The sequence below is a fragment of the Drosophila biarmipes genome, chromosome X (genome assembly GCF_025231255.1).
Source record: "Drosophila biarmipes strain raj3 chromosome X, RU_DBia_V1.1, whole genome shotgun sequence".
Taxonomy (NCBI): Eukaryota; Metazoa; Arthropoda; class Insecta; order Diptera; family Drosophilidae; genus Drosophila; species Drosophila biarmipes.
In genome coordinates, this window is record NC_066611.1 from 25,461,618 (window position 1) to 25,487,316 (window position 25,699).

General features: G+C 40.1%; 2 protein-coding genes across 8 annotated transcripts; both read right to left on the reverse strand.

Annotated features, from left to right (window-relative positions):
* Positions 1-258: 258 nt before the first annotated feature.
* On the reverse strand, positions 259-6,828 carry LOC108024247 (uncharacterized). Of its 6 annotated transcripts, XM_050886014.1 has the most exons (6): positions 6,780-6,811; positions 6,591-6,674; positions 2,384-2,805; positions 2,180-2,306; positions 708-2,030; positions 259-640 (listed from the first exon to the last, which is right to left on the reverse strand). In XM_050886014.1, exons 3-6 carry the CDS (start codon positions 2,687-2,689, stop codon positions 498-500), a joined length of 1,899 nt encoding a protein of 632 aa, XP_050741971.1. In that variant the 5' UTR covers positions 2,690-2,805; positions 6,591-6,674; positions 6,780-6,811; the 3' UTR covers positions 259-497. The 6 variants fall into 6 exon arrangements, with proteins under 6 accessions (XP_050741971.1, XP_050741974.1, XP_016949618.1 ...); XM_050886017.1 differs by having other exon boundaries at positions 2,384-2,826; positions 6,591-6,828; XM_017094129.3 differs by having other exon boundaries at positions 6,591-6,827.
* Positions 6,829-9,739: 2,911 nt separating this feature from the next.
* LOC108024237 (monocarboxylate transporter 1) lies at positions 9,740-20,108 on the reverse strand. 2 transcript variants are annotated; one of them, XM_044093595.2, is made up of 5 exons: positions 19,703-20,108; positions 12,305-12,486; positions 12,113-12,239; positions 10,512-12,044; positions 9,740-10,388 (listed from the first exon to the last, which is right to left on the reverse strand). In XM_044093595.2, exons 2-5 carry the CDS (start codon positions 12,467-12,469, stop codon positions 10,249-10,251), a joined length of 1,965 nt encoding a protein of 654 aa, XP_043949530.1. In that variant the 5' UTR covers positions 12,470-12,486; positions 19,703-20,108; the 3' UTR covers positions 9,740-10,248. The 2 variants fall into 2 exon arrangements, with proteins under 2 accessions (XP_043949530.1, XP_043949531.1); XM_044093596.2 differs by lacking the exon at positions 9,740-10,388 and having other exon boundaries at positions 10,664-10,864; positions 10,990-12,044.
* Positions 20,109-25,699: the final 5,591 nt, after the last annotated feature.

A 25,699-nucleotide genomic window follows, 5' to 3' on the forward strand; every position in this document is an offset into this window, starting at 1 on the left:
TGTGAACTTTTGAAGTCAGAAGTCTGCTACGCAGTGACTTTAAATAATCGTTATCAGTATTTACAAAAATATTCCCCCATAATTCATGTGTTAAAACTCAAACATTTTTTAAACGCCCAGTGAAAATCGGTTTAACTAAAGTATCGGCGTTCTTTTAATAATAGCACGAAGCTAGTCGTTCCCTTGCAATAAATACTGCAGTATTTCGTTTTTTTTGTCTTGATGATCCACCCTGCATCCAAAAAATGAAACACTTGATTTTAATTTAACTTTTTGACAGCTTATGCATATTAATTAACAGTTACAGATATTTAATACAGTTAATTCGCTACACTTCGAATAGTATATACACAATGTACACGCAGAATATAGTTTACATAAGATAAAAAAAAGGCACTGGGCAAATGCGATAACAAGAATAACATTTTGCTAAAGTTAGGATGGATGTGGGGAACCAATTTGGCCTTGGAATTGCTGGCACTGAATGTTCGATCTCATCAGTCAATGGACTTGACGGGTGGCGATTTTTTTGAGCGGGCGCGGATAAAGTCTTCTAGGTACCAGCCGGCAAAGGCCATCACGCAAAGCGCATTCAACAGATTAAGGGTCACCGCATAGCTGGTGTGATCCCGGATCAGACCTGTATAGAGGGTAAAAGATTCAATAATTAGTAAATGTTATTATAATAAATCAAGGACTACACTCACCAATCAGCGGACCAAAAATCATCGAAAAGGTGCCGGACATGAGCAGCTGTAGACCAGCAGCCGCTGGCAATCTCTTAAGCGGCACATAGCCGGGAATGATCAGTGACCAGAAGACCGTGCGAAAGGCCTTGTTCAGGCCCAGCCACAGAAAGATGCCCATCATTACGTAGAAGTTTGTGGTCATTGAGAGGAACATACGGCCCACGCACATGCCCAGGATGCCCACCACGAAGAAGGTACGATTGCTTAGGTTTATCTTGGCCGTGATCACCGGAATGAGGAATCGCACGATCAAATCGAAGAATCCCAGTGTGGACATGGCCAAGGCGACCTGACTCTTGTTGAAGCCCAGATCGCCTAGGATAAAGGGTGTCAGGATGGCAAAGTTTACCTCAACAAAGTTGATCAGCGTTATGCCCACGGCCAGGTTGACATAGGTAATATCCCGCAGTAAATCCATGTCGAAGAAGATCACCACTTTCATGTAGAATGGCAGTTTCTTGCGTCGCTGACGTTCCGCCTCGTCCTCCAGCTCTTGTTTCTCCTTCTCGGTTAGCTCGGTGGCGGGGAACTGGTGGACCGGATGTCCTTGGTGGACGACCTCATGATCCGAATGGTAGCCCAAGGCCTCCTCTTCCTTTATGCTGTGACTGACGGAAATGCTGCGGAACTGGCGCCCAGTATTCGAGTCTCTACTGCTTAGCCTCTTGAGCTCCACATGACCATTCCCATCCGACTTATCCCATGAATTCAGGCGATTGCGAGTACCCACACTATTCAGAGAGGCCCTCGAGCCGAACCAACCGTCATTGGCTCGGGGCAGCACCGGGGTTTCCGGCTCAACGACATTCTTGATAATATCTTCATCCTGATCCTCGCGCTCGGCCAACGGCTGAACCTGCTGCAGTGCCTCTGCATCGCGATCCCGCTTCACCACATGCCACTTGACAGGCTGGTAGATCAGCGAACAGGCGATCGTGTGTAGGGAGGCGCCGGCGAACAGAAGGGTGGTTCCCTGGACTCCGAACTCGTACAGCATATAGGTGGCGAAGTAGGGACACACAATCGGTCCCAGGCCTGCCACTCCGAATTGGAATGCCGTCGCCGTGCGTCGCTTCACCTTGAAGTATGTGTTGACCGCCAGGGAGGAGGCGGATACCGTCAGTCCTCGGCCAAATCCGTACAGGATCGAGAAGCTCAGTATGTAGATGGTGAAGGTGTCTGCGAATACCATCCAGAAGAGGCCCAGAAAGGTCAGAACGGATCCAACCAGGGCCACCACTCGATATGTGTAGCGTCGGAAAAGCGGGCCGTTCAGCAGACCTTTGGATACAAAATATAAATTATAGTAGAACTCAGTTGATTATGAATTTTATGACTTATCACTAGATTGAGTTTTAAAATTATGAGTATAAAGGCAGTGCCAAAATGTATATTTTCAAGTATCGATGACCATTTCCTTCTATTCTCACCCGTAAATGCAGACACAGCGATCTGTGTGTTGATGATGGTGGTCAGTTCGGAGCTGGAGATTCCTAGACCTTCCATACGATCGCGGAAAAGAATACCGAACTGCTGGGCCAAGGCGAACGTTACCAGCTAGAGGATGGAAAAAAGGAAAATGTTAATATTTCATTGAAAATTTAACAAGATTAAAATGAGAGTTGGTTACTCACAATGTTAACGCCACTGGCGACGGACACCAGCCAACCCCATCCTCCATCGGGTGCCACAAAATCTTCCCCCAGATCGCTCTTGTCTCGCCTCTTCTTTGCCGGATGCGATTCTTTCGCTGGAATAATCTGAGCTGGCTGGGATTGGGTATGGATATGGGTGGGAGGAGGAGGTGCTTTCTTCGTCTGGCCCGCTGATCCATTCTTGGGCAGCAGCTGCTCCGCCTGCTCAGCCTCGGGTGCTCTCAGTCTCGATGCCTCATTGTTGTTGTTATTGTTATTATTATAATGGTTCCCATTGTCGGTCATCTTGGAATTGTGGCCGCCTTCGGCGAGGATTTGGATGGGTCTTGGGTTAGTTGAGCGCTGAGGGCTTTTTGTACGGTTGTTGCATTACTGGACGGATGGATAAGTGCAATCAAGTCCTGGAATCAGTGATTACCACTCTATAAATTTTGTTTCGATTAGGATAAAAACATTATTTTGATCTTAGTTTTTTAAATGAAAAAATAGAGGGTGGTGAACTAAAGATCTCAACAAGTTTAGTATTACTTTCTTTGAATACGTGACTAAATTCAATTCTATATTTTATGTGCTTCAAGATTTCATAATAAATTTTTCTTAGCTAAAAGAACCCTTCACGCCTTATAAAATATAGGTTTAAAATAAAAAGAAAAGAAGAAATGAATTGAAAATTCTTATCCACTTCGAAGGAACTGAAAATGAAACAAAAATAGTAATATGTAAACAATGAGTTCCATTGTAACTATGTTCTCATTAGTCACAATAGCTTCCTATGAGGCAACTTTTTAACATTTCACCATGAGTTTCACTCCATGCATTTTTTGTATTCATTTGTTTGTTTCTCACCGCAACAAAAATTCGAATAAATTCTCTAAATAAGTGACTTGCGTTTATCTAGAATCATTTTATAATACTTGACTGATGAAATTCTATAATGAAAATTTTTTTATCAATAAAATTGCTACCCCGAACACAATGTTTGAACGACCCAAAATAAATTATACAAATCTGAAACGAACCAATATTTGAACTCGGACTGAATTGATTAGAATAACTGTTTACGGCTCAATTGATTGTATTATTTTTTGTCAGAGCTACGCGAGACGGCGGGACGAAAGCCTAAACCTCAACTGACCGATCGTTCCCGTGTTATTTTGAGCAACTCTCACTCTTCTGGCGCTAAGCTTTGGTTTTTTTTTCTTCAGATATTTTCGAAACTGAAACGTGACTGCCAAAAAGCAACAACTAAGTACATAATACAGATTTAGCACCCATTATATAAAAGCCGTAACAACGACACGCATAAAACGTCAATGGGTTCGATTGTTAATGATGATGATAATGATCGGCCGAGAGAGGACCGGACCGCCTTATCGCGCCCGCAATTTCATTTCAGAGAGCGCAAAGTGACGAACTTTTTTTTTTAATTGGAATCCGTATCCGCGAGTTTGCTGACCAGAAACGATTGTTCCTCGTGTAAATACTTGCGTCGACGTGACAAAGACACAGAAACATTGAGATATATATGTCAGGGCCTGGCGGCATGGGTTTTTCGTACTATATGAGATCACTTGGAGGGGTGACGGCAACGGGCGCGGGAGAACGGACCATGTGATAAGGCGTACTTCTTCGCCTACCGATATCGTCTAATTAGATTGTTGACCAAGCGTTATATCCGCAACTCAAGGCTATAGTATCTAAATCCATCAAACGGCGGAATGAGTGCACTCATAGAAAACGAGGTGTTCTTTTCTTTCCCTTCTTTCTTTTAACTCGAAGCGTTGAATATTTGAAAATAGACGCTTCTGAAAACGTATTATATGTTTTTCTTATTTTATTTAAATATATAAAATTATTCTAAGACTCGGTTGTATTTTTATAACATTTCTGGAAAACCCCTAGAGATGTAGGATAAGAAACATCCTAAATGTATTTTAAAGGAATGATTGGTTGATTGGTCGAATTTTGTATTTACTGTGCACTTCGACCCCCGTACTATCCTCCTTACTTCTTGTCTTGGGTGAAAAGTTGTTGATGTTTCGCGACAGTTCAGCAGCTGCACCGAACCAAACCGAACCGAACCGAACCGCGGAATGACCACTGCAAAAACATATGTGTATGGGAATCGAAATGGAAATGGGTATCGGCAGGGGTGTATGGGCTGTGGGCAGAAGATAAGATTCGCCAGCAAACTTCGCTTAATATGCGTTATATACACTAGTAGTATAAAGGGGGAAACGGTTTGTACTAAAGGTCGGGCTGCACATAACGAGCTCGCCATTAAAACGCTGATCAAATATCAATTTTACAATGCTTTTAATTGCCAGGCAATCAGCAAAACAACATTCACATTCATATGCTAAGCACAGTGGGTAGGAGCAGACTTTTGACTCCCTTATCATCACAGTTTCAGTTCGATATAATGGGCCCCTAATTGACCTCCGAGGTTCAGTCCATGTGAATCAGCTCTTTCGTTATCGAAAAACGCCTGGATACCGTTATGGCCCAAAACTGTGGAATTTTTCAATGCCAATCAATGATCGAACCGCCCATCGATCAGCAAACACATGGCAGAAATTGGCAATAAGAACAAGACGTGGCACACGTGATAAAAAAGTTTGTGATAGGGTTCCTAATATCACATTTATAAAATATTTTCAGAGTGACACAATAAATTCACACATAACTAACTGATAATTTAATTATTGTAATTAAAAACGGTATTTTGGAGAAGTCATTAATAAGCAATCTTGTCAGTTATGTTGTACCTTAAGGACTAACTGTAAGTCCTTATATGAAGTGTGTGAACCACCAATTTTTAATGGTATGCACCTGTTTTCAAGAAAGCGCAATCATTGATAATAAAATGAAATTGTAGTGTTTTTTACGTCATAAAATGTTTATTTATAGATCCTAAATAAGTGGTATAAGTAAACTTTAACCGTTGATCAATTGTCGTTTTCCTGATATTTGGTTTGATTAGCTCTTAGGGAAGTTGGCTGTTAGGCGTCCCGATTGTAAATACCCCAGGATCTACTTAATATACGTCCAATTTGCGCAATTAAAACTTCCAAGATTAGAGCTTCGGAAAAGAAAGGCTATTGAAAATCCAAAAAAAAAGTGGGTGTGCGTGTGCATATTAAGGGCCTAACGTGTTTGATTAACACGCGACGTCTCGTTGGCGTTATTAGACGTTTAGGCGATCAAAAGCCGTCCAAAGCTAAAAACAAACATTTGTATAATTAGAGCTTTCCGCATTATACGACGAGTTCCCCTCCGTCGCCCCAAGTACACAATTCACACACCATAAAGGAGTATTTGCATTGCCTTAACAGAGATGATGATGGTGATCTCCCCCGGTTGTCATAAAAACATTTACGGGCAGTAGTCTGCTCTTTGGGAGCCACTGTGCACCGTTTGGAACGGAGTTTTGTGGTTCTATAAATCGTAATCGCTCCGTTTGAGAGGAAAAGCGACTTTGATTGATATTTGATTGATGGGCAAGAGAACATCACGTATGCACCGATATCGATATTAGACGGGTAACACTCGAAGTATTTGTTACATACTGAAAAACTTAATAAGTCGCAATTTCACAATAGAGCAGACTATTTTTGGAATACAAAGCAAATTAAATATATGGTTTCCCAGTTTCCAAACTGACGCAAGTTTTTTGTATATATGTGTAACAATAAAGGTGAATTCAAAAACTGAACTTTTTACAACTTTCAGAACGCTTTCGCTTTTATTGTTGCAATGAAAATTAGACATATTTTTCTGATTTATATTTATCATAAAATATTTTAATTTACAGTCTTTGATTAGATAAGTTAAGAACCGTTCAACATATTTTAAACGGTAATTCGCTTATCTAATTCCTCTGCTATAATTTTTACCGGTAATAGTGATACGAGTGATGTTTCCTATAGGTACGAATTCGAATTTCACACGCTTTTTCAACGACGATTTTTGCATTTTGGATATTTGCTTAGATAGTTGTAGAGCTGTCGTATGTGTGTGATATGTCTATGTTTTTGCTGATGCACGTGTCTCCGCGGAAAGCGCGCGCTTCGAGAAAAAAGTATCATTTAGTTTTCTCTGGTGCTAATTGCTACTAAACTAAAATACAAATGTTAACGCACGCACACATCTATTTAATATATATATTTATGTATTTGGGCCGTACGTTTTATTTTTGTAAATGGTTTTCCCTCCTTCTCTGTTTGTTGTAGTTTGTTGTTCGCCCGCTGTTGTTGTTTTGGTTGTTATGCTGTAGTAAAGTTGAGATACAAAACAATAACAAAAACAAACAAAAAAAAAAACAAGAAATAAAAACGAAACGAGGCGAGCCGAGTCAAGTAAATAGAATGTATACGTAGTATTATATTCAACAGGCGACGACTTTTCCGTTACGTTCACCAGCGCGAACTGAACTGAACAATTTTGTGAATTATAGTATTAAACACCCAAGCAGAATGCACACAGATACTCACTTGCTCAGTTTTTGTGTTTTGTCGCAGTGTGCGTGTTATTTTGGTCTTTAGCTTTGGCTCTGGCGTTGCTCCTGCTCTTTCTTCTTCCTTCGCTGCTTTTCATTTTTTGTTGCTGTTTGCATTTGTGGTTTTTGTTGTTACTTCGTTCTATTGCTGTTTTGATAAGGGAATTATTTTTTGTTACCAGTGTATTTGCTTTTAGTGTTGTTGTAATTAGTTTTGTCGTCGCAGGCCCGATTATCAGGGGCAAATATAGGCATGCTACATACATACATACATGTGTGTCCACGGACATTAGTACACACACATTATATCTCCATACTGAGCGCATTAGGTATACGTACGCCGCGCGCAAAAAAAGCACAACTCATAAATACATTATGATAGCGGCGGCGATTAGAATTTGATTTTGCCATCGACCGCCACCGTGGAACGAATTTTTATTTCAAAATTAATTGGGAAAAAGAATTTCCAAAAGTAGCCGAGTATGTCATTTTTATTTGAACTTCATTAGTAATTTAACTTTGTAAATATTTCAATTGTTGCATTGGCAGCCTTACTTTTGTACAATTTGTTAGCTTCCCTGAACAAATTATTTAGGTACATATTATTGGACGTATAATAATAGAACTTTTTAACATGGTAGTATGGGAATGCGGGTTCTGGGTCATATCCAAACGTGCGCTCCAGACTTAATTTTGAATACCTGTCCTCTAGGATAATTTCAATGCTTCCACTACTCAACGCTGTAAGGTTAACCCAAAACCTTTATGGTAAATAATAAAAATATCTAATGTAAAGCTATATTCGATTAAAAACGTTTTGTAAATCGAATTCAATAAAATATGGGAAGAAAATGAGAATTGGGTAGTTTTAAGGTGACACTTCAATTGCTTCTATGATAAAACTCATCCCACGGTGCGTTTTGTCTCCGAGCAGACGTTACCTGCAGGAAATGCGCATAGTTGGCTGGCAAGTGATGGGCGTGTTAAGCCCTTGGTTTGGGCCTGATGTTGACAGCTTGTCACGGAAACTGGAACGGAAACACTGGTCACCAGTTTGCATTACACTCCAAGGCCGTCGGAACCCGTGACGCATGACCAGATCGAGGATTAGGCGCAAGTGAAAGGTTCTGTTCTGGGGCGGATTATTTTATTCTGTTTTGGCATGTGCCAGATTATGAGCGTGCAAGTGCTAAAAATAATCATAAAAGTTAATTAATTTTTTATTTTTTTTGATGATCTTGTGGATAACCCGGTATACCCTCTAAAATACTTATTCAAAAGGAACAACAAAACTACTTTCTACTTTGTTGTGATATGTTTTTAGTGTAGAACTTGGATAGTAGTAATGATAAAACCGATATGGACTCGGAACCTTTACTCCCTACCAGCGACATTTACAATTCGCTGATAAAGGCCTCGTACATTTTATTTGGAATTTGGCATTTCTCATTTTGATTTTTGTCACTCGGGTACAAAGACCAAGGTGGGTGTGTCGACCTACAAATAAAACAACGGCAGCCGCAGTTTCATTCTCGTCCAAGTGACGAGGATCATGACACGGCCATATAATCTAATATAGAAGTATTTAGGAACGAGCCATAAAAGACCTGCCCCCACCGCCAAAGATAAGCCTCCTATTCGTGAATTGAAATCGGCTGGGTTGGCGATTGGCGGAGATGTTATAAAACACGGTGCTGGGAAGAAAATTAGGTGGTTGTAAAAATAAAACTCATATGTATTGTTATGTATTAAAGTTTAAAACTGACTACTTAGTTTCTAAATTACATCATGGCAAGGAACTAAGAACTTACAAATTACCAAATACTTGTGTTTCATAGAGGTACAACATTTTTAATAGTGTATCAAACAAAACGAATAGTCGTGAAGTCGTTCTTTGGTAGTTTCAAAAATGTTGTTGAGTTTACGTTTCCTACACTGAGTATGGCTTATGTTCTAATTCACAGGCCAATTAAAAAATGGCCATAAAGCTGTTCCATTTCGCATACCATTTTCTAGCAGCCCTGAAAGATGCAAAGTTCTTATTTTATTCTTGAACTTATTTGGAAATAAATAAGTTGAAGGTGCATAGAAAATGTTCGTCTAAATCCATACATATTGCATATGTAACCTAGTCTTTAATGTTGTGCGGAGTTTAAACGTATTCAATTTGTAAATAAATAATATGGACAGGCCTCTAAACATTTAAAATTCAAAGCCTATTTTTAGGGGCACCCTCTCAAAGCTAGGCAGCTTTTATTGTTCAGTTAGCTTTAGAATACTTTGAGTGGCTAACAAATAAAATCATACAATGTATTTGTTTTTGTAAATACAACAACCATTTATTTATTTATTTTTATGTATTTTGCCATTATGGGCAAAAAATTGTTCAGATAGACAAATGTTTGCGTTTGCAAAGATCGTCGTAAAGGTCGTTAATTTATATAAGTAAAAAAAAAACTTTTAAATGTTATAAAAAAAAGGAAATATTTGGCACTATTTAAAATTGTAATTGTACATCTTCATTAGGTAGCAAATTAATTAAACGCAAATTGTTTAATTTTGCTAATTGATGAAACACTTGTAAATATAGCAAGAATATCTCAATTCTCAACGTCAACAAAATACAAATATTTGCTCCGACGAGATACCTTAATTGAACAAACAGCTAAAAACTTTTATATTACATTAAAATGAAGGAAACTAGACTTGACTGAACTTACACAAATTAAAAAAGTTCTTGTGGGTGAGAAAGCGCGGGAACATTACTTTAAAATTGTTACCTTAATATCCGAAGTATGGAAAACATAATCCAATTATATGTTTATGCAAAATCAGACTTTTAAAGAACTTTAAGCCATTTCATTCAACCGCAATGTATTTGAACTTAATCTTCTTACAATTAGTGTATAAACTCTTTCCGCAAACACGAACATCTTTTATTTTTTAACTAATATACATACATATATTTATCAACTGCGGAACAATATTACACTTCTAAGATATCACTAAGTATATTTAATAAGTCTAGAAAGAGTATCAAAAGCTAAGAAAAAAAATGGCTCTTAAATTAAGGTAATAGCGAGGGGTCTTATGAGCTAGTTAAGAGATATGTTTCTTAGGTATCTTTAAGTACGGGCAACGCCGGCGCCGCTTGCTCAAGTAATACTATGCACACACACAAGTCAAAGTCGGGAAGTATGGACTAGGTTTACTTGTCTACGGCTCAAATTGAGCCATGGTCTCGCACACTGGGAGTTGGCTATACATATGCAAGTAGTTCAGTTCCAACGAGGGTATATAAATCTCGCCACATGTCTAATTCGGATTAGAAAGAGTGCTGCTTCTTCTATTGACCCAAACCTTTGGAGGGTTTTCCCAAAATGCGTCGCACTAAGGACTCGGTTAGCCAAAGGAGCAAAGCCAAACAGGTGAGTACATTAATGGTATGGATGGTGGCAGCATAGCCAAATGCCTCTGTCAGAATGCCTGCAATGGGTTTAACAAGAGTTACATGGTGTACATTTTAGATATCTACTTGGAAATTATTCCCAGAAAAGCAAGCGTTCGATAAATCAGCGTTAAATAAATTAAAGAATATGAATATCTTACCCAGAATGGGGCCCATTGCGAAGGAAAACATCGTGTTGAAGATAAGCTGCAGGCCGGATGCAGCTGGCAAACGATTCAGCGGCACATAGCTGGGGATGATGAGCGGTGAAAAGATGGTACGGAAACCCTTGCCAAATCCAATCAGCAGAAAGACGCCAATTATGACCTCGTAGGAGCTAGTAAAGGCCACCACCACGCGGCCCACGGCGATGCAGAGGATGCCGAAGGCGAACAGCACCCGGTTGTCCAGCTTCACTTTCTCCAAAGCGAGCGGAGCGAGGAACCTAACAGAGATATCCATGCAGGCCAGCAGAGACATGACCAATGAGATCTGTTGATCCGTGTACCCGAAGCTGTTCAGAATGAATGGAGTTAGCACCGAGAAGTTCATTTCGCCAAACATCATGATGCTCATGCCAACGGCCAAGTTGACGAATGTAAAATCGCGCAAGAGGTCCAGATCAAAGAACTTGCTTACCTTCTGGAAGAAGGTCATGCGTTTCTTGGCCTCCTCCTCGGCAATATCGTCAGCCAGATTATTTAACAGGTCTACCTGTAGCGACTCGGCGGTCTTCTGCAGCAGAACCTTGTCCTCTGCGCAGGTGCATCGCAATAGTTCCTCCTGACCAGGACGCGAATATACACTCGTCTTGCTGGCATAACGATCCATGTCTTCGCGTTCGCGATTAAAGTAGTTCGGTTTGTACAAGGGAGCAGCTGGCAAATTTTCCGCACCCTGATCATCTCTATTCTGCTCCATTCTATCGAGATTTTCACGACTCCTGGAGGAAACCTGACGCATCAGGGCCTGGCGAGTGCGATAGCGAGCTCCTCCCGTATTCTCGGAGGTCAGAGAAATCTTCGAGCCAAACCAACCGTCGTTGGCACGAGCCAGCATCGGAGTTCCCGGTTCGGTGATCTCATAGCCAGGTCTCTCGGGATCATCAACGTTGAAGAGGTACTGTGACGAGAAAATGCCTCGCTTGGCACGCTTCTGATACTGACAGTACTTGCACTCGTAGTCCTTCCATGGGTCATTGCTGTGCGTCAAAAGATTGCCATTGGCCTCCAGCAACTCTGGCTGTAGTTTCTCCGTCTCGGAAACTCCTTCGATTGCGGCGACCACTGGTTTTTCCGGCCTCTTCACATGCCATAGTACTGGCTGCAGTGTAAGGGCGCAGAGGACAGCGTTCATGCCTATGCCGGCGTAGATCAGAATGCTACCCTGAGCTCCGTAGAAGTCCAGCAGAAAGGTGGACACCTGGGGGAAGAGTATTGGACCCAGACCCGTGATTGTCCACGAGAAACCCGTGGCGCGGCGTCTCTTCTGCTTGAAGTACGTGTTGACTGCCAGTGAGGTGGCTGCCATGGCCAGGCCCAAACCGATGCCATAAACCGCGGAGAGGCAGAAGATATACTGCCAGAAGGTGGTGCAAAAGGCCGACATGAAGATGCCCAAGAAGGCCAAGATGGTGCCTGTCAAGGCCACCTGACGGAATGTGAACCGCCGGAACATGGCCCCGTTGACAATGCCTAAAATACAGTGCGTTTATCAATAAGTGTGTCTACACACGCTTGCATTGCAGCCGCGTCAAACTCACCCACTAGGGAGGAGATAGCCATCACCACGTTCACAATGGTCGTTGTTTGCTTGGCATCGAATCCCAGGGAATGCATCCGCACCCTGTAGATTAGGCCATATTGCTGCAGAGCCGGAAAAAGGAAGAACTGCAACGAAATGGGAAGACTATTGTAACCCATTCCATATCTGTACCGATGTGTAAACCACTTACGTTATTTAGGCCGGCTGCCAGGCAGACCACCCAGCCCCATCCTCCGTCGGGCGCCACAAAATCCGGACCCAGATCGCTCTTGTCGCGACGCTTGGGCTTCTTTGGCTTCGTTGTGTCGTTGTACACATGGGTGCGATTCTTCTCCGTTAAGCTGGATTTCTCCATTGTGCTGCGATTTGATCCTGAAAGTGCAAAGACGTTGATTAATGATGCTGCCGCCTTGCAATTCAGATAGGGTGGAGTTTTGTTTTTTGTTTGTGTTATAAGTTTCTTAGCCTTCTGATTTTATTGAATTTTTTTTCTTATTTGTAAGGGAATATAATTTTCCTTAACTGTTAATTGGAGAGATATATTTGTATGTTTTACTTGTATATGCAACGCAAGTGTGACATTTCCAAGTAAGTTTTCTAGTATCTGAACTTTTGCAGTAAAAAATGTCAAAGTTCGATATTAGTTTTTCCATGCTATTCACCACTTAAAAGTGTAAAGTGTTAAATAAATGGAATACTCAGAAGGAGGCAAACTTCAGATGGCGTTACAAATGAGCACCACTTGAGACAAACATATCCGCCGGTTTTCCAAATTACATGGTATAGGGGAAAGCTGTCGATGTGAAACCCCATCGGCATTATCAAAGAATTTCCCCCTGTCTGCAGTACGCATGTCGATGGCACACCCTTAAAAACTCTTTAGAGAGGTTTGCGGCGGTAGAGGTGAAGATAATGCTCTAATTGCTAATTGGGATCGCAACAGATAGCTGAATTGTTGGAGTCATTATATGACAGTCGTAGGCATTTATGGATGGGGCGAGGTCTATCATAGATATTGCCATCGTAATTTATATTTTCGATTTCCCATAATGGGTGCGACACACCACGTACATACACTCTGTGGTATGCATGCAAGGCACGCTTCTCGCTGAGAACCTGCATGCAATTTGATGATCTCGAAGAGCAATCTCTTAGCCGGTGTATTTTTGCGGACAAGAATGGAGCGCCGTGTAAAAGCCACCAGACTGCACCATCATCGTTGTCATCGTTCGAAATCAGAAGACGAGTTTTAAAAATAAAAGCATAGCCATTGATTGGCGAAACGTGGATCGCAGCACGATCGTATGGCATCTCGTTTATTTATGCATCGATAATGCGAGGACGAGCAGCTGGTGCAGCCAGCCAACTGGGGATATGTCTTCATTCAGACATCAGTCCCCCGCAATCCCCCGACATCATCATCATCGTCATCGTACTCTTTGTTTGCCATTGAACTTCATCGAAGCGTGCCATAAATTGACGCCCGCCCGCTGACGCAGCCAGTCTGAAACTAAGTCTGGGATTCAGGGAAGGGTTACGAGGAAAAAAACAAGAAAATCCCCTGACGATGGCACTTAACAGGCTCACAACTCCAAGCCATTGATCAACGGAGAAAAAACTGGAAGAGAGCCCGGCGATTGAGACAAAATCGAATGCAGGAATACACTATAGAAAAGTTGGGAAACATATGTGTCCCAAAGGCAAAACATATGTTTTTAAACTACACCTATGCTATTCCTAACAAAAATCTAATCTGTGATATGATTATATGGCAATTGTCGTAATTAAAAAGCAATATATATTTATTTCTTACAAGTAAAGATAAAGTAACAAAGTAAACACTGGCGATATTTTTGGATATTCCAGAAAAGGAGTTTTCGAATTCGGCCTATTTTACAAACTTTTAGCATGGCCAAGGATGTACAAAATTGTAGGCAATGCAAAATTATTGATTAACTATGCAAAAATCGTGTGTTGGTTTCTAATAAAAATTTCGAACGGATAGCATTGAAATGAAACCGCTATATTATTAACATACAGAAACTGATCCACGGTTATTATGAATAAATGCTCATTAACTGTACGACATGCAAACTCATTGCATGACAGTTCCAAAACGAATAATACCCGTCGACTATCGAGAGAGTGTATTTAAAGGCAAAGTTGTTTCAGAGTCGGAATATCGAGCATGTCGAAGCGATAGGGAGATCGGGCTATCTACCGATCCACCACAATCCGGTTTCGTGGCTTCGGGAACCGTGGGGCAGTAGTGCTGATCTGAGTGCTCGGTTTTCGCAATTTGTCGCCGATGTTTTCTTACGAACTGAATAGAATTTTGCGCAGTCATGCCGCATGGACAACAATTTTGTGTTGGAAAACAAACACTCATGCTCTGCGATAAAGTTGGTTATTACTTAGCGGGGGGAGAAGACAAATAAGAATTTCACATTATTATTAAATTCGAAGAATTTACCCCATCATGCTAAACACACGTTTTTGATTTGCCACCACAATAAAATATACCATCTAGACTCTATTTTCGGATCACCTGGCCACAGTTAATGGCCTTGTACCTGTAAATTTGCATTTAAATCAGGTTGCCCCAGAAGAAGTCCATAAACAAAGGGATTCCTTGGGCTTATTGTCGCCGAATGACTTTACCTTTGTGCACGATAAGGCAAGGGCCAGAGCAAATGGAATACCGAGTGTGTTGGCCGACCAAACAAAGTCACAGCTTACACAATAAAATCGGAGGCCCCAGAACAGAACAACCGATTAGGCGTACCGCCGAATGCCCAAGGATTGGCAAATACTGTTTGCATTGCTCAGATAAGAATCAATGCGGATACCTGCGGGTGCGATAATAAGCATTGGGGAAAACACGTGCCGTTTTTGCGAAACCTGCTTACGCTGCCTTTGAAACATTGAAGGCCACTGGTAACGTAACCAAAATAAGATGTTTAACACTTGGTAGGTTATAACCTATGACACAAGTAAATGTGACCTCTATCGAATCTCCCTCTTTTTTTTCCTGCGCCAATTCGCGGGCTTGTCGCTCTCCAAGCCTTATCGCCGAACAATTGCCATTGGTCGTGACTGATGACTCACTCGGGCAGATAGATAGATGGATAGATAAGGCCCTCGAGGGCGGCACTATTGATTAGGTTCGATCGCCGGTTCGGTTATCTTCCGTCGGGACCAAGCGGAGCCAGAAGACAAATGTGGAAAACATTTGTACCTTCTCAAGTTCACGACATGCCCACTCAGGCACACGGACTGAAAAAAGTACAGGGGAGCGAGCGTGTGGGACAGGTGTAGCTAATGGGCGAACAAGTATGGAACAAGCTTCCCATTGATACACTGAGGAAAAAAAAACCAAATAAAGTAATAATTAAAAAATAAGTAATAAACAAAAATATATAGTTTTTTTGACATTACTGAAATACCGAACACATTGAAAAAGACAACAAATTTGCAGCCAACTTGTAGGCGCTTAATGAAAAGTAATCAAACCTCTACAGACTTTAATTTCAATTTAGAAAAATTTAAAACAATTGCAATTTTCTTCAAGTGCTTCCACACGCAACGGAAGTTTTCTCCAGCATTTTCGCTCGGCCAATTGGCCCCTAATTGAGATTAATCGGGTTGCTTTGTGTGTAATAAGCGGAATCGAATTGTATATACAACATATGATTATTCCATTCATATATGGTGTGTGTAGACTCTGGCGGGTGCATAGGTCTGCGAGAGGCGTCAACGAATTGTCGCTCAGATCGTTTCATTTTCCAACCAAACGCCTCAATTAAATTGTGTCAATGAGAATTGATTAAAGCCTAGAGATATGAGCGTAATTGATTCGCTGCTAATGGGAAATGTAAGAGAGCTCCAAACTTTCAGCTGAACAAAAAGGAGAATATATATAAACTCGTGGAACCTAGACATCGTTGCACTTGTGCACAGAGGCTTTTAGAAATTAAATTCTATCTCACCCAAGAAGTGTATAAATAATGTTATAATCATCACACACATATTCAGACCATGTAGATATCATTTATCACTAGGATAATGCACGAAGAGCTTACCTCTTTCAGAAGATTACGATGAGAACAGATTCTGCTTTGATCTGAGTGGGGATCTCTATTATCAAATGATTTAGTACGAGAGAGAAGCCCAAATAAATAAATTCACGCTGCTTTTAAGTTTAATGTCTAGAGATGAATGAAATGCATTTATTTTTTATAACGCCCTTTCCTTGAACTTAATGACTTTGTATTAAAAGGTTTCCTCATTTTAACCGGTTGAAAACACTGTCAACAATCACGGATTGTCGTGTTTAGGAGCGTACTTTGCGTTTGGCAGTAAAATTACGCAAAAATCGCAGTTTAGAGGAAATGATTTGTATGTGCATATAGGTAAAACCGGTTTTCAGTGAGATCAACGGTTGTGAGGGAAAGTCTTCTTCGATTCTGTTCGCAAATTTTACTGCATTCAAGGTGTCCAATTAGGGCTCATTTGTGTACTGTATACGCCTCGAATCGTAAACCCCAATCCCAGGTTCCTGTGTATTTCTCTTCCTTTCCGCGTTCTCATCCCAGAAATGGCGCCTGATACTACTGTGGAGCTGGTGTAAATAAACTGCAAAACGCATAAAACCAAACCAGAGTGGGAAAAAATCTCTGGGCATTAGTTCACCATGAAATACAGTTGGGCTTCGCTAACGCAAACCGTTCGTCACGCATGGGGTAATTGGTAGACACTCCTTTTTAGATACTTAAGTAAATAAATAATGTTTTAAATGGGCAATTTATATGTTTGCACTTTTAGAAAGCAATATTGAATTTGAAAAATTCTTTTTAATAAGAATAACTTAGAATTCTATATGGAACACTTATCCCTCCCTAGGAAAGTGTTCCATGCACTGAAGTTTGACTGCGGCTTAGGTGTTTCTTTTTTGGGCTTTGTTCTTTTGGGTCTGGTTGGTAGGCAGCAGCAGCAGCAGCAGCAGCAGCAGCAGCAACAGCAGCAGAAGAAGAACAGCAAAACAGCGTCATGCTTGGTTTCAATAGAGTCTACAAATGGCTATTAATACTCCCGTGGGTCTGCACAAAGTTATCATTCATGTGGCTGGCTGGCAGCACTCAATTGCATCCGAGATTATGAGCAACGTGTTCGGGGCTTGCTATTTTAAGGCGCATTTCGAATGATTGTTATTGCCTTCGGCCCTCGCCCGGCCACAAAATAATCCCAACACCCGGCACATTCTCACATGTGTGTTTTGTGTTACTCGAAATGTGAAAATGGGTATTGGGAGTGGGTATGGAACTGGGACTGGGACTGGGACTGGGAATGTCAATCTCCGGCCCAGCAATCCCCCATGTCCATGTCGCTTTCCTATGCAAAGCGTTTAATGCACATTGCAGGCAATTCCTAGGCACTTATTTTATTTTGTTTTGTTTTTTTTGTTTTGGTCGAGTCTTTGATTTTTTCTGGCTGAGCCGAATAAACTCACGTACTCTTCAACCCGACGCCCACCAAGTGGTGCCTTCCGTGAACTAAAGAGGTGGCTCAAGAGAAGTGAAGTGGTGCTGGGAAATGCAGTCAGCGGGTACTACGAGTGAAACCCAAAACCAATCCCAGAAATGCCCTCGGGCAAACTGGCCAATGGTTCCAGTTTCAATCCCTAAATGCTAATTCCACTTGGGTGTGCTGTCAAACAAGACAAGTGTCTGACACACGATCTACAAAAGAGGTTCACTGGGGAAAAAGAAATAATTCCTACGACGAGTATATAGAATCCAAAGTAGACCCTTGAAGCTATCGTTATATAAGAAGTGATTTTGGAAGAACACAATAATGGGTTTTCCATTTATACTTATGGTATCACATAAATAAACCTATTATTATTATTTTATAAGTCAGCATAGGGCACAAACTTCCGAAGCTAGGAGACCAAATTTTGACTCCATAATAATATATTTTGGCAAATTGTTTTCTATTTTCTATATTTATAATTATAATTTTTATTAATTCTTAAAATCCTGACTTTTAATTTTTCACCACAGCTAGCTTGACAATTTATTAGATAAGGGCAGGCCTTTCCCAGGACAACTATTCTCTCAGTGAAGTTACGTAAACAAAGACAAGGAAAAGTGAAATAGAATTTTTCAAGGAATTAGTACAACTATTTGCGAGTACGAATCTGTCGAGATTCCCGCCTCTTGTTAGACCTTTGTACCAAGTCTTTTTCGATTGCATAAGCGATACAATTATACGGCTATCGTCGCGAAATCGCGTAAGCAGCTTATAACTGTTGATTCAATTGAGAATCAAACTGCTGCGAGATCTACCATCAATTTTCCAGCTGAATGCATTCTCAGAGCCCCATCCCCCATCCCCCATCCCCCGATCCCAAAACCAAAACCCGACACGAACCCCCATATCATCTGCGAGCCAGAAAGCAGTGGTGGGGCTGGCACAGGTGATTCCTTTGTTTGCCCCTCGCAAATATGCAACAGGTTGTCCCGGGCCAGTTAATTAGGAAAAGTCAGCCAGCAGTTCGCCAGCTTTGTGTGCTGCCAGGAATGCATTGGAAACACCTCTGCAAAACCTTGAGCCTCGTATCCTTGGCAACAAGCAGCGCTCCTCTATCGACGACAAGAAGCTGCTGCCTTTGAATTGCAGGCTTTCTCGCTTTTAGTTAAATAATTAGAAATTATAAACCACGCTTTGATTAAGAAGTGGAGGTTTAATTAATTCTCCTAGGACCGTAGCTGAAGACTATAAGTGAATAATTCTGAAATTAAGGTTTATTTCTAACATTTATATAAGAAAAATAATAGTTAATCACTGTACTTTTAGTGTACTTTTTATTGATACAAGAACTTTTAATCATTGAAAAATCAATGCACATAGATCTACTAAATCTCTAATAATATTTAAGAAGTTTCAACAATGGTTTATCAGAATTGTTTAGTAGCAGGGAATCACTACTGAACTTTAAGCTGCTTAAGTCTGAGCCGCCTTAATGCCAGAACTTTAAGTGCATTCCTGCTACAGAATCCGGACTAGCACCCAGATTTCCAGAGTCGGACCCCCGGCCTGGAAAGCAAGGAGGGGGCGAAGAAAAAACATGAGCACATCATAAAAATGTATAACTCAATTTGGTAAACATTTTCTGCTCCCCCGTTGATGGTTAAATAAAAATAAAGCGACGTGAAAAATGCTGAAACCTTTGGCAAAACTCAATTTGGTGCCGGGTTCAGATCATCCGGCTGCTGGGATGGAGATTATAGGATTACCGAAGAACGTGCACATGGAGAAATATGCAACCGAAAACTCTAAATATCCCTCGAGTTGTGGTTAAAACTCAGCCAAATCACTAAATCACTTTATATATGCAGTTTTAAATTTCAAACTATAAACGATGTCGTTTTTCTAAGAACAAATAGCATATTTCACGGAAAATTCACAGTATGTTTTTGTTGTTTCTCAGTGATCTTTGTTATTTCTTTTTTTTTTAATATATTTGGGGATCCGAATCAATTTTATCGTCACTTGAGACTTTACTCACTTGTTGATGAAAACTTACAGGTGGATTTATGGCTGGTTCGCTTGCCGGTTTGCAGGCCGTTATTAATATCTGACGGATAACTCGATGATCTGCTAATTCTAACACTTTTCCTTGTGGAGGAGGGCAGCACAGAGAATTCAAAGATACACAGGAACAAAAAGAACGTTCAAACACACACTGGGTGGGTAAATATCAGCAAGTGCCGAAGACTTCTGCTCAGCTGTTCTCTTCGGGCTAGCACAATATAATATTTGTGTTGGTGTTAACAAACAAAACTCTTTTGCCTCTCGTTCGCTCGTGCGCTTCGTTCCAGTGGAACTTGGACTCGGCTTTTGTTTTTCTGTTCTGGCCTCTACGTGTCCGCTCGTGGGGGTGTTCACTGTGCACTGTGCACTGCTCACTGTTCACTGTTTACTGTTACGCGGCCAGCAGGCGACTTGCTGCTGTTAAACTGTTGCGGTCTGCTTTATAGCATTTCACTTCATGCTAGCAAAGTAAAAGCAAAGCGGCAGAGCGAGAGCGAGATGGTCGGAGAGAGTTGGCTCTGCACTGGGAAAAATTGGAGTTGGTGTTGCTCCTCCTACAAACTTTATTGGTACTTTGGCTGGTCGGAGAAAAATTGTATTACTTGCTTTTATTGTAAATGTAAGGAAATAGATAATCTTGTATAGGAAAATGTACTACAATATAGTTGTACACTAGTTTTTTATCATTATCAACACATTCGTGTTTCCTATATAAAGAGCATGGGGTATATTTAATTACTTTTGTTGGTTAAATATTTTAAAAGAAATTTTTTTCAACAATTACGCAGAGCTCTATTCCAGCGTTAAGTTTAAAGTTACCCATAATGTATCGAAATAATAAAAAATTTGGAACTAGGTCAATACTCGGTTCGGTGTGGTTCGGCGGGAAGAAGAGTACGAAGCCGCTCAGCTCTTCTCTGGGTGCGTGGGCAGCGGCAGGACGGATAGGCGATGCACGGCAACTGCAGCAGGAGTCGCGGCAGAGGATGCGATGCATCAGCATTTAGCCATGCCAATTAGCAGTTGCCGGGCAGCAGCCGTCTCTCTCTCTCTCTCTGTCCTGCTCTCTCTGTCTCCGAGCCAGCACCCTCCCCCTCCCACTTGTGGGCACAGCCGGGCTCAACAGTGGTCTGAGGTTCGGTGGCGAGTGTTCACAGCATCGTAATCATGACGGCGTCAAGCTCAGACTGCCGAAAAGGCTGGGAGATACGCTGAGAGAGATCGCTGCACTGTAAAAATTTAAAAATGATTTAGTTCTTTTATAACACGCTAGACTCTGCCAATTATGCAGTGAACGTGTAAAACTTTACATTTCATACATTTAAAAGTATACCTTTTATATAACTATACAAAAGTTATATATTATTTCGGTATCAACAAGTATACCGATTAAATCTTTCCGATTTTTATTCTCGACTTTTAGTTTTAGCGAAAATATATATTCCTTTGCATTCAAGATTAGTGAATATGGGCATATATGTGACATTATTCACTCATCAAACGAAAACTTAACATGGGACAACATTTCCATTTGAACTGGGATATTGAATAGATACTAGACACTGAAGTGTTTCTTTGGTGTAGAAAAATCGGCATTGGGTGATCTTACATTGAGCCGCTCTGTGGACCGAGCCAACTGTTGCCATTTGCCGGCCACACACCAAGTTCAAAGGTCGCAAGGCCAGGTAGGCGGCAGCCTCTAATTGGTTAGAAGACAACTACACAGGGAAAAACTACAATTATAAAAATATTAAAATAAAAATCACTTCTGTAAAATATGTTATGCTTAATATCGAAACTTTGATGATCAGAAAATTCGTTCTTAAATTGGTTACTATAACAACTTAATTTAGGACCCCATAACCTAACTCTTCGTGACATTTTCTAACTGTGTAACCAAATTGGGTTGGTTTACGGGTTTATAGATCCTGACTTTCCGGGACAAATTCGGTACCAAAACGGATTCCTAGGGCTAACCACAGTTAACGATCGTTAAAACCCTCATAAAATTCAAATAATTACATCTCCAACATCTCATTTTCCTGGAAAATGTTTAAGGATTCCCCATGTCCTTTTGCTTTTACAACTGCAATAAAGTCATTATGTAAACAATCTTACCTGTATGTTTCCATGCCAGCTTAAGGAAATTCAAGCTTTTGCCCACAAATTAGTAATGATGTGTCCATCTTGTGTCCATCCCTGCTGTATCATCAATAAATTAACAGCGAATTAATAAAAAATTGACTCATAATTCGAATCAGTTTTTCAATACCGTTCCACTGTGCAGTCCACTCTGCACTCTCGGCATCGAACTGCGCCTAGTTCCCCACTTCTCCCCACATGAAAACTCCTTGGTAACGGGTAGTAAGTCGTTTGAACTGACAACCTACCACCTCTGCCCCTAGATCCTATCAAAATCGCATAGGCATGCACTTGCAAAAAATATGACATTTCTTAAAAAGGTATGTTTTTATTTAAGCACCATACTGACAAGCTTAGACATATACTAAATACATTTTTATTTTTTACTTATGGAACAATTATCAGCAATTTTTTACTTAAGCTGTTTGTAAACGATGCATCGGGCAGCTCTCTTAAATGTAGATTTTAATGGTTGCTTGTTCCATGAAAGTTTCCCCCTTTTTCTTGGTGCACTGGCCCCATGACACTGTGGGAGCAACAGTTTGCTCTCCCGACTTTTTTTACAACAGGTGGTTGCGGTTTGGCTGGCAGCACTTCACTCGCATTTCGCATTAGACGCTTTCCGGCCGCCTCTGTTGGCTGAAGCAATTACAATTCTCCTGCCGGAGATAAATAGGCAAACAAATCGAAAGCGATTCTGAGCAATTATGGCTAAATTATAATGCAAATGCTATAGATACATATATGAAAAATATGTACATGTGTCCTCAGGTAGTACGTGCGCATGGAAATCGGGTATTGCGTACATTATCATTTTATTCAGCACCATGATGATGAGACATCGCATCGCCGGCATAGGCAAAGTCGAATTCGCTTTAAGCCAATGACTGGATGGCTTTTTTGCTGCTGTTGTTGGTTTTGTTCTGCTGGCTCTTGATTTTTTATTAAATACAAAAAATACTCGTTTTGATGGGCCGGTCCGGTCCTCCTTTTCACCACAGTGTCTTCATTGCCGTTTGCGTGTTTTTCGTTATTTGCTTTAATTTCCCTTGATGTTTTTAATACCCTAGAAGAATGAGTATATTTGTACATATGTGTGTGTTTTTTGTTTGAATCTCAAGTGAAGCCCATCATATTATTTCACCTGATTGGGAGAAAGTTTTAACGATTCTATGTTTTCCCAACTAATTACAATTAGTAGGTCAAGAGTTTGTAGGTAATTTACTAGTCGCATAGCGTTGGTTTTTCAAACGACATCGACAACAAACTACTTGCTCAACTTTAATTCGTATAATTTCCCCGGCATTTGATAACAAAGTTGCCCCACCTCACCTATCAACAAAAATAAATCAGTTAAAGAGTTGCCATTCATAGATTACAAAAAAGTAAATGAATTTCATGGCGCTGTGCAATTCTTATTTTATAGGAAAAAAGTCCATTATGCAAGCTGCTATAGAATAAAGTCAATTTATTTCAATAATAAAAAAAATAGTTTTTTCTAACCATGAACTAAGAGATGTATATTATAAAATAAAATCTTTTCTTTTATCTATATTTAATTTTTCTTTATATTTAACGCAATGGCGAAAATTTAGAAGCTTCGCGAGTACGATTGCCAAAATCTATCATCTGATAAACACATTCGCCTTTTAAATTTGTTCTGTAAATATTGGCAATCAGATTAGACTACTTCACCTAACATATTCCCCCAAAAATGGCAAGCGATAAACTTAATTGCACGCTATAAAAAAATAATCAGACTTCAAATATTTACAGCGGTAATTTGTAGGGAAAAACTTTGGTCTACAGCATGCGTCACTTCAGAACGAAAGTCAAACAGTTTTTCTTCTAGGGAACCGTGATTGTTAAATTGTTTTAACGGCACGACGATTGACTCACACAACGCCAAATGCTTCGCAGATTTATTGAGGTATAAAATTACTGGCAATATTTGGCCATTATAGGGGTCCCCAAGAAAGCAGGTCTCCTTTGGAAAGATTATTGTATATATATATATTTATTTTCATATTGATAATATATATTCATATTAGTATTTAAAATAGTTTCAAAAATAACCAATAGTATCTAGGTGTGAGATCATATAACATTCACACAGAACTTAAAAAAAAATTAATCTCATTATTTTTCTTGCATAATCTGGACAATGCAAAAAGTACAGTACATGTATATGTAGATCTTACAATTTATAAGCGGTTATCAAAATTCTACGTTGACAATGACACTTACTATATGCCCGCAAAAATTGTTCGATTATCATGAAAATGTACGTCACTAACGATGACTCTGAATATTTTGAACGCTTTACAAATTTAATTTAAATATTGACAAAAATTATGCCTTTGAAGAGGCATAGATTGGTATTTCGTGAATGAGCGAAATAATGTAATATAGGCCAAAACCAACAGTTGACAACAAAAACTTAAAGAATATCTTGGCATATTTACCTTGTAACTATTTCTTAAATGGGTAAACAAATTTTTTAGAGGTTTATGTGGACACACAACATAATTAGAAGCATTCATTTACTTATAACAAGTTTAACCTTGTTCTGTTATAATATTTTCACACAGCAATCAACACAGTATTCCAAAGCAACCGCTGAACTCCAATTTCTACAGGCATTTGTGCATAAACAGCAATTGACAAATGAATAGCATAAAGGATAAATATTTTAACTACATTTTAATTAAGGGAAGTAAAAAAATATATATCTGTTGCAAAGTAAATATTCTCATGCTCATTTTATTCGAAAAAGATGACCTAATAGGGGTTTAGGTAATACATATCCGGCCATGGCTGTATTTACAATCCGTACTTTTAGCTACATGTTTGTGACGTCCAAACACCGATGAAGCCGGGCTGTTGGTGTTGTCTTTAAGTTTTTAAATCAACATATTTGCGGTTAGTTTATTGACCGAGTTCAGGCAGGCCTGGCTGGCATTAACCGGTTCCCTGCATTCGAAATCATGCCCAGAAAGAATAATACAGAGGCCGATGCTGAGGGTCCAATGCAGCATTTTATAAAGAAGGGCAGGGAAACGTTCACAAGCTAATATCGCCACATTGTCACACGGAATAACTGAATGGGCGGGCTTACAGTCAGCGTTGGAGAACTCCATTCCACAGCTTTCAGCATGACACTGAATTAACAAAATATAACACAGCTCTTCACAAAACGAACTTCCAAATTGCACTAGAAATTGAGCACCAAAGCAGATTGCTTTAACCTATAAAAATATGTTTCAGCCCTCGGATTATAGAACATATACGAAATCATCAATACAATAAATTATAAACTAAGTATACGTCATTAAATTGGTTTACTAAAAATAATTAATTCAAAAAACTGTTACATATGCCGCCCATCTATTTTTAAACAAGAGCAGATCTGGCAACACTTACCAGTGCTAGGTAACTCAAGCCCCGAAAAGATGACAGTGCCAGGCACGTCGAACCTCCGTCAAGTCTGGCTACGTTTACACCCAGTACACGCACCAAAAAGAACATGTGGCAACCACAAAATAACGGTCCGCTCTTCAAATCTTAAAGAACAATATTTTCATTCGTACAATAAGAAAAGAGAAATACCCTGTTGGATCAAATTACTTTTAATCATAATCACTCTGGTCGGCCGAGATATGCAATAAAATATTTACATATTAACAAAACCGGGTAAAACTTAAAAAAAAACACTGACAACTATTTCACAGCGGAAGTGGGTTTCAACTGTTTTTATAAAATTGTAAATTTTTTGCGTTTGCTATTACCTAAAATTTAAAATGTTTACCTTTGTTCCTGGCTGTAAATGAAATTTATCAAGTCGGTC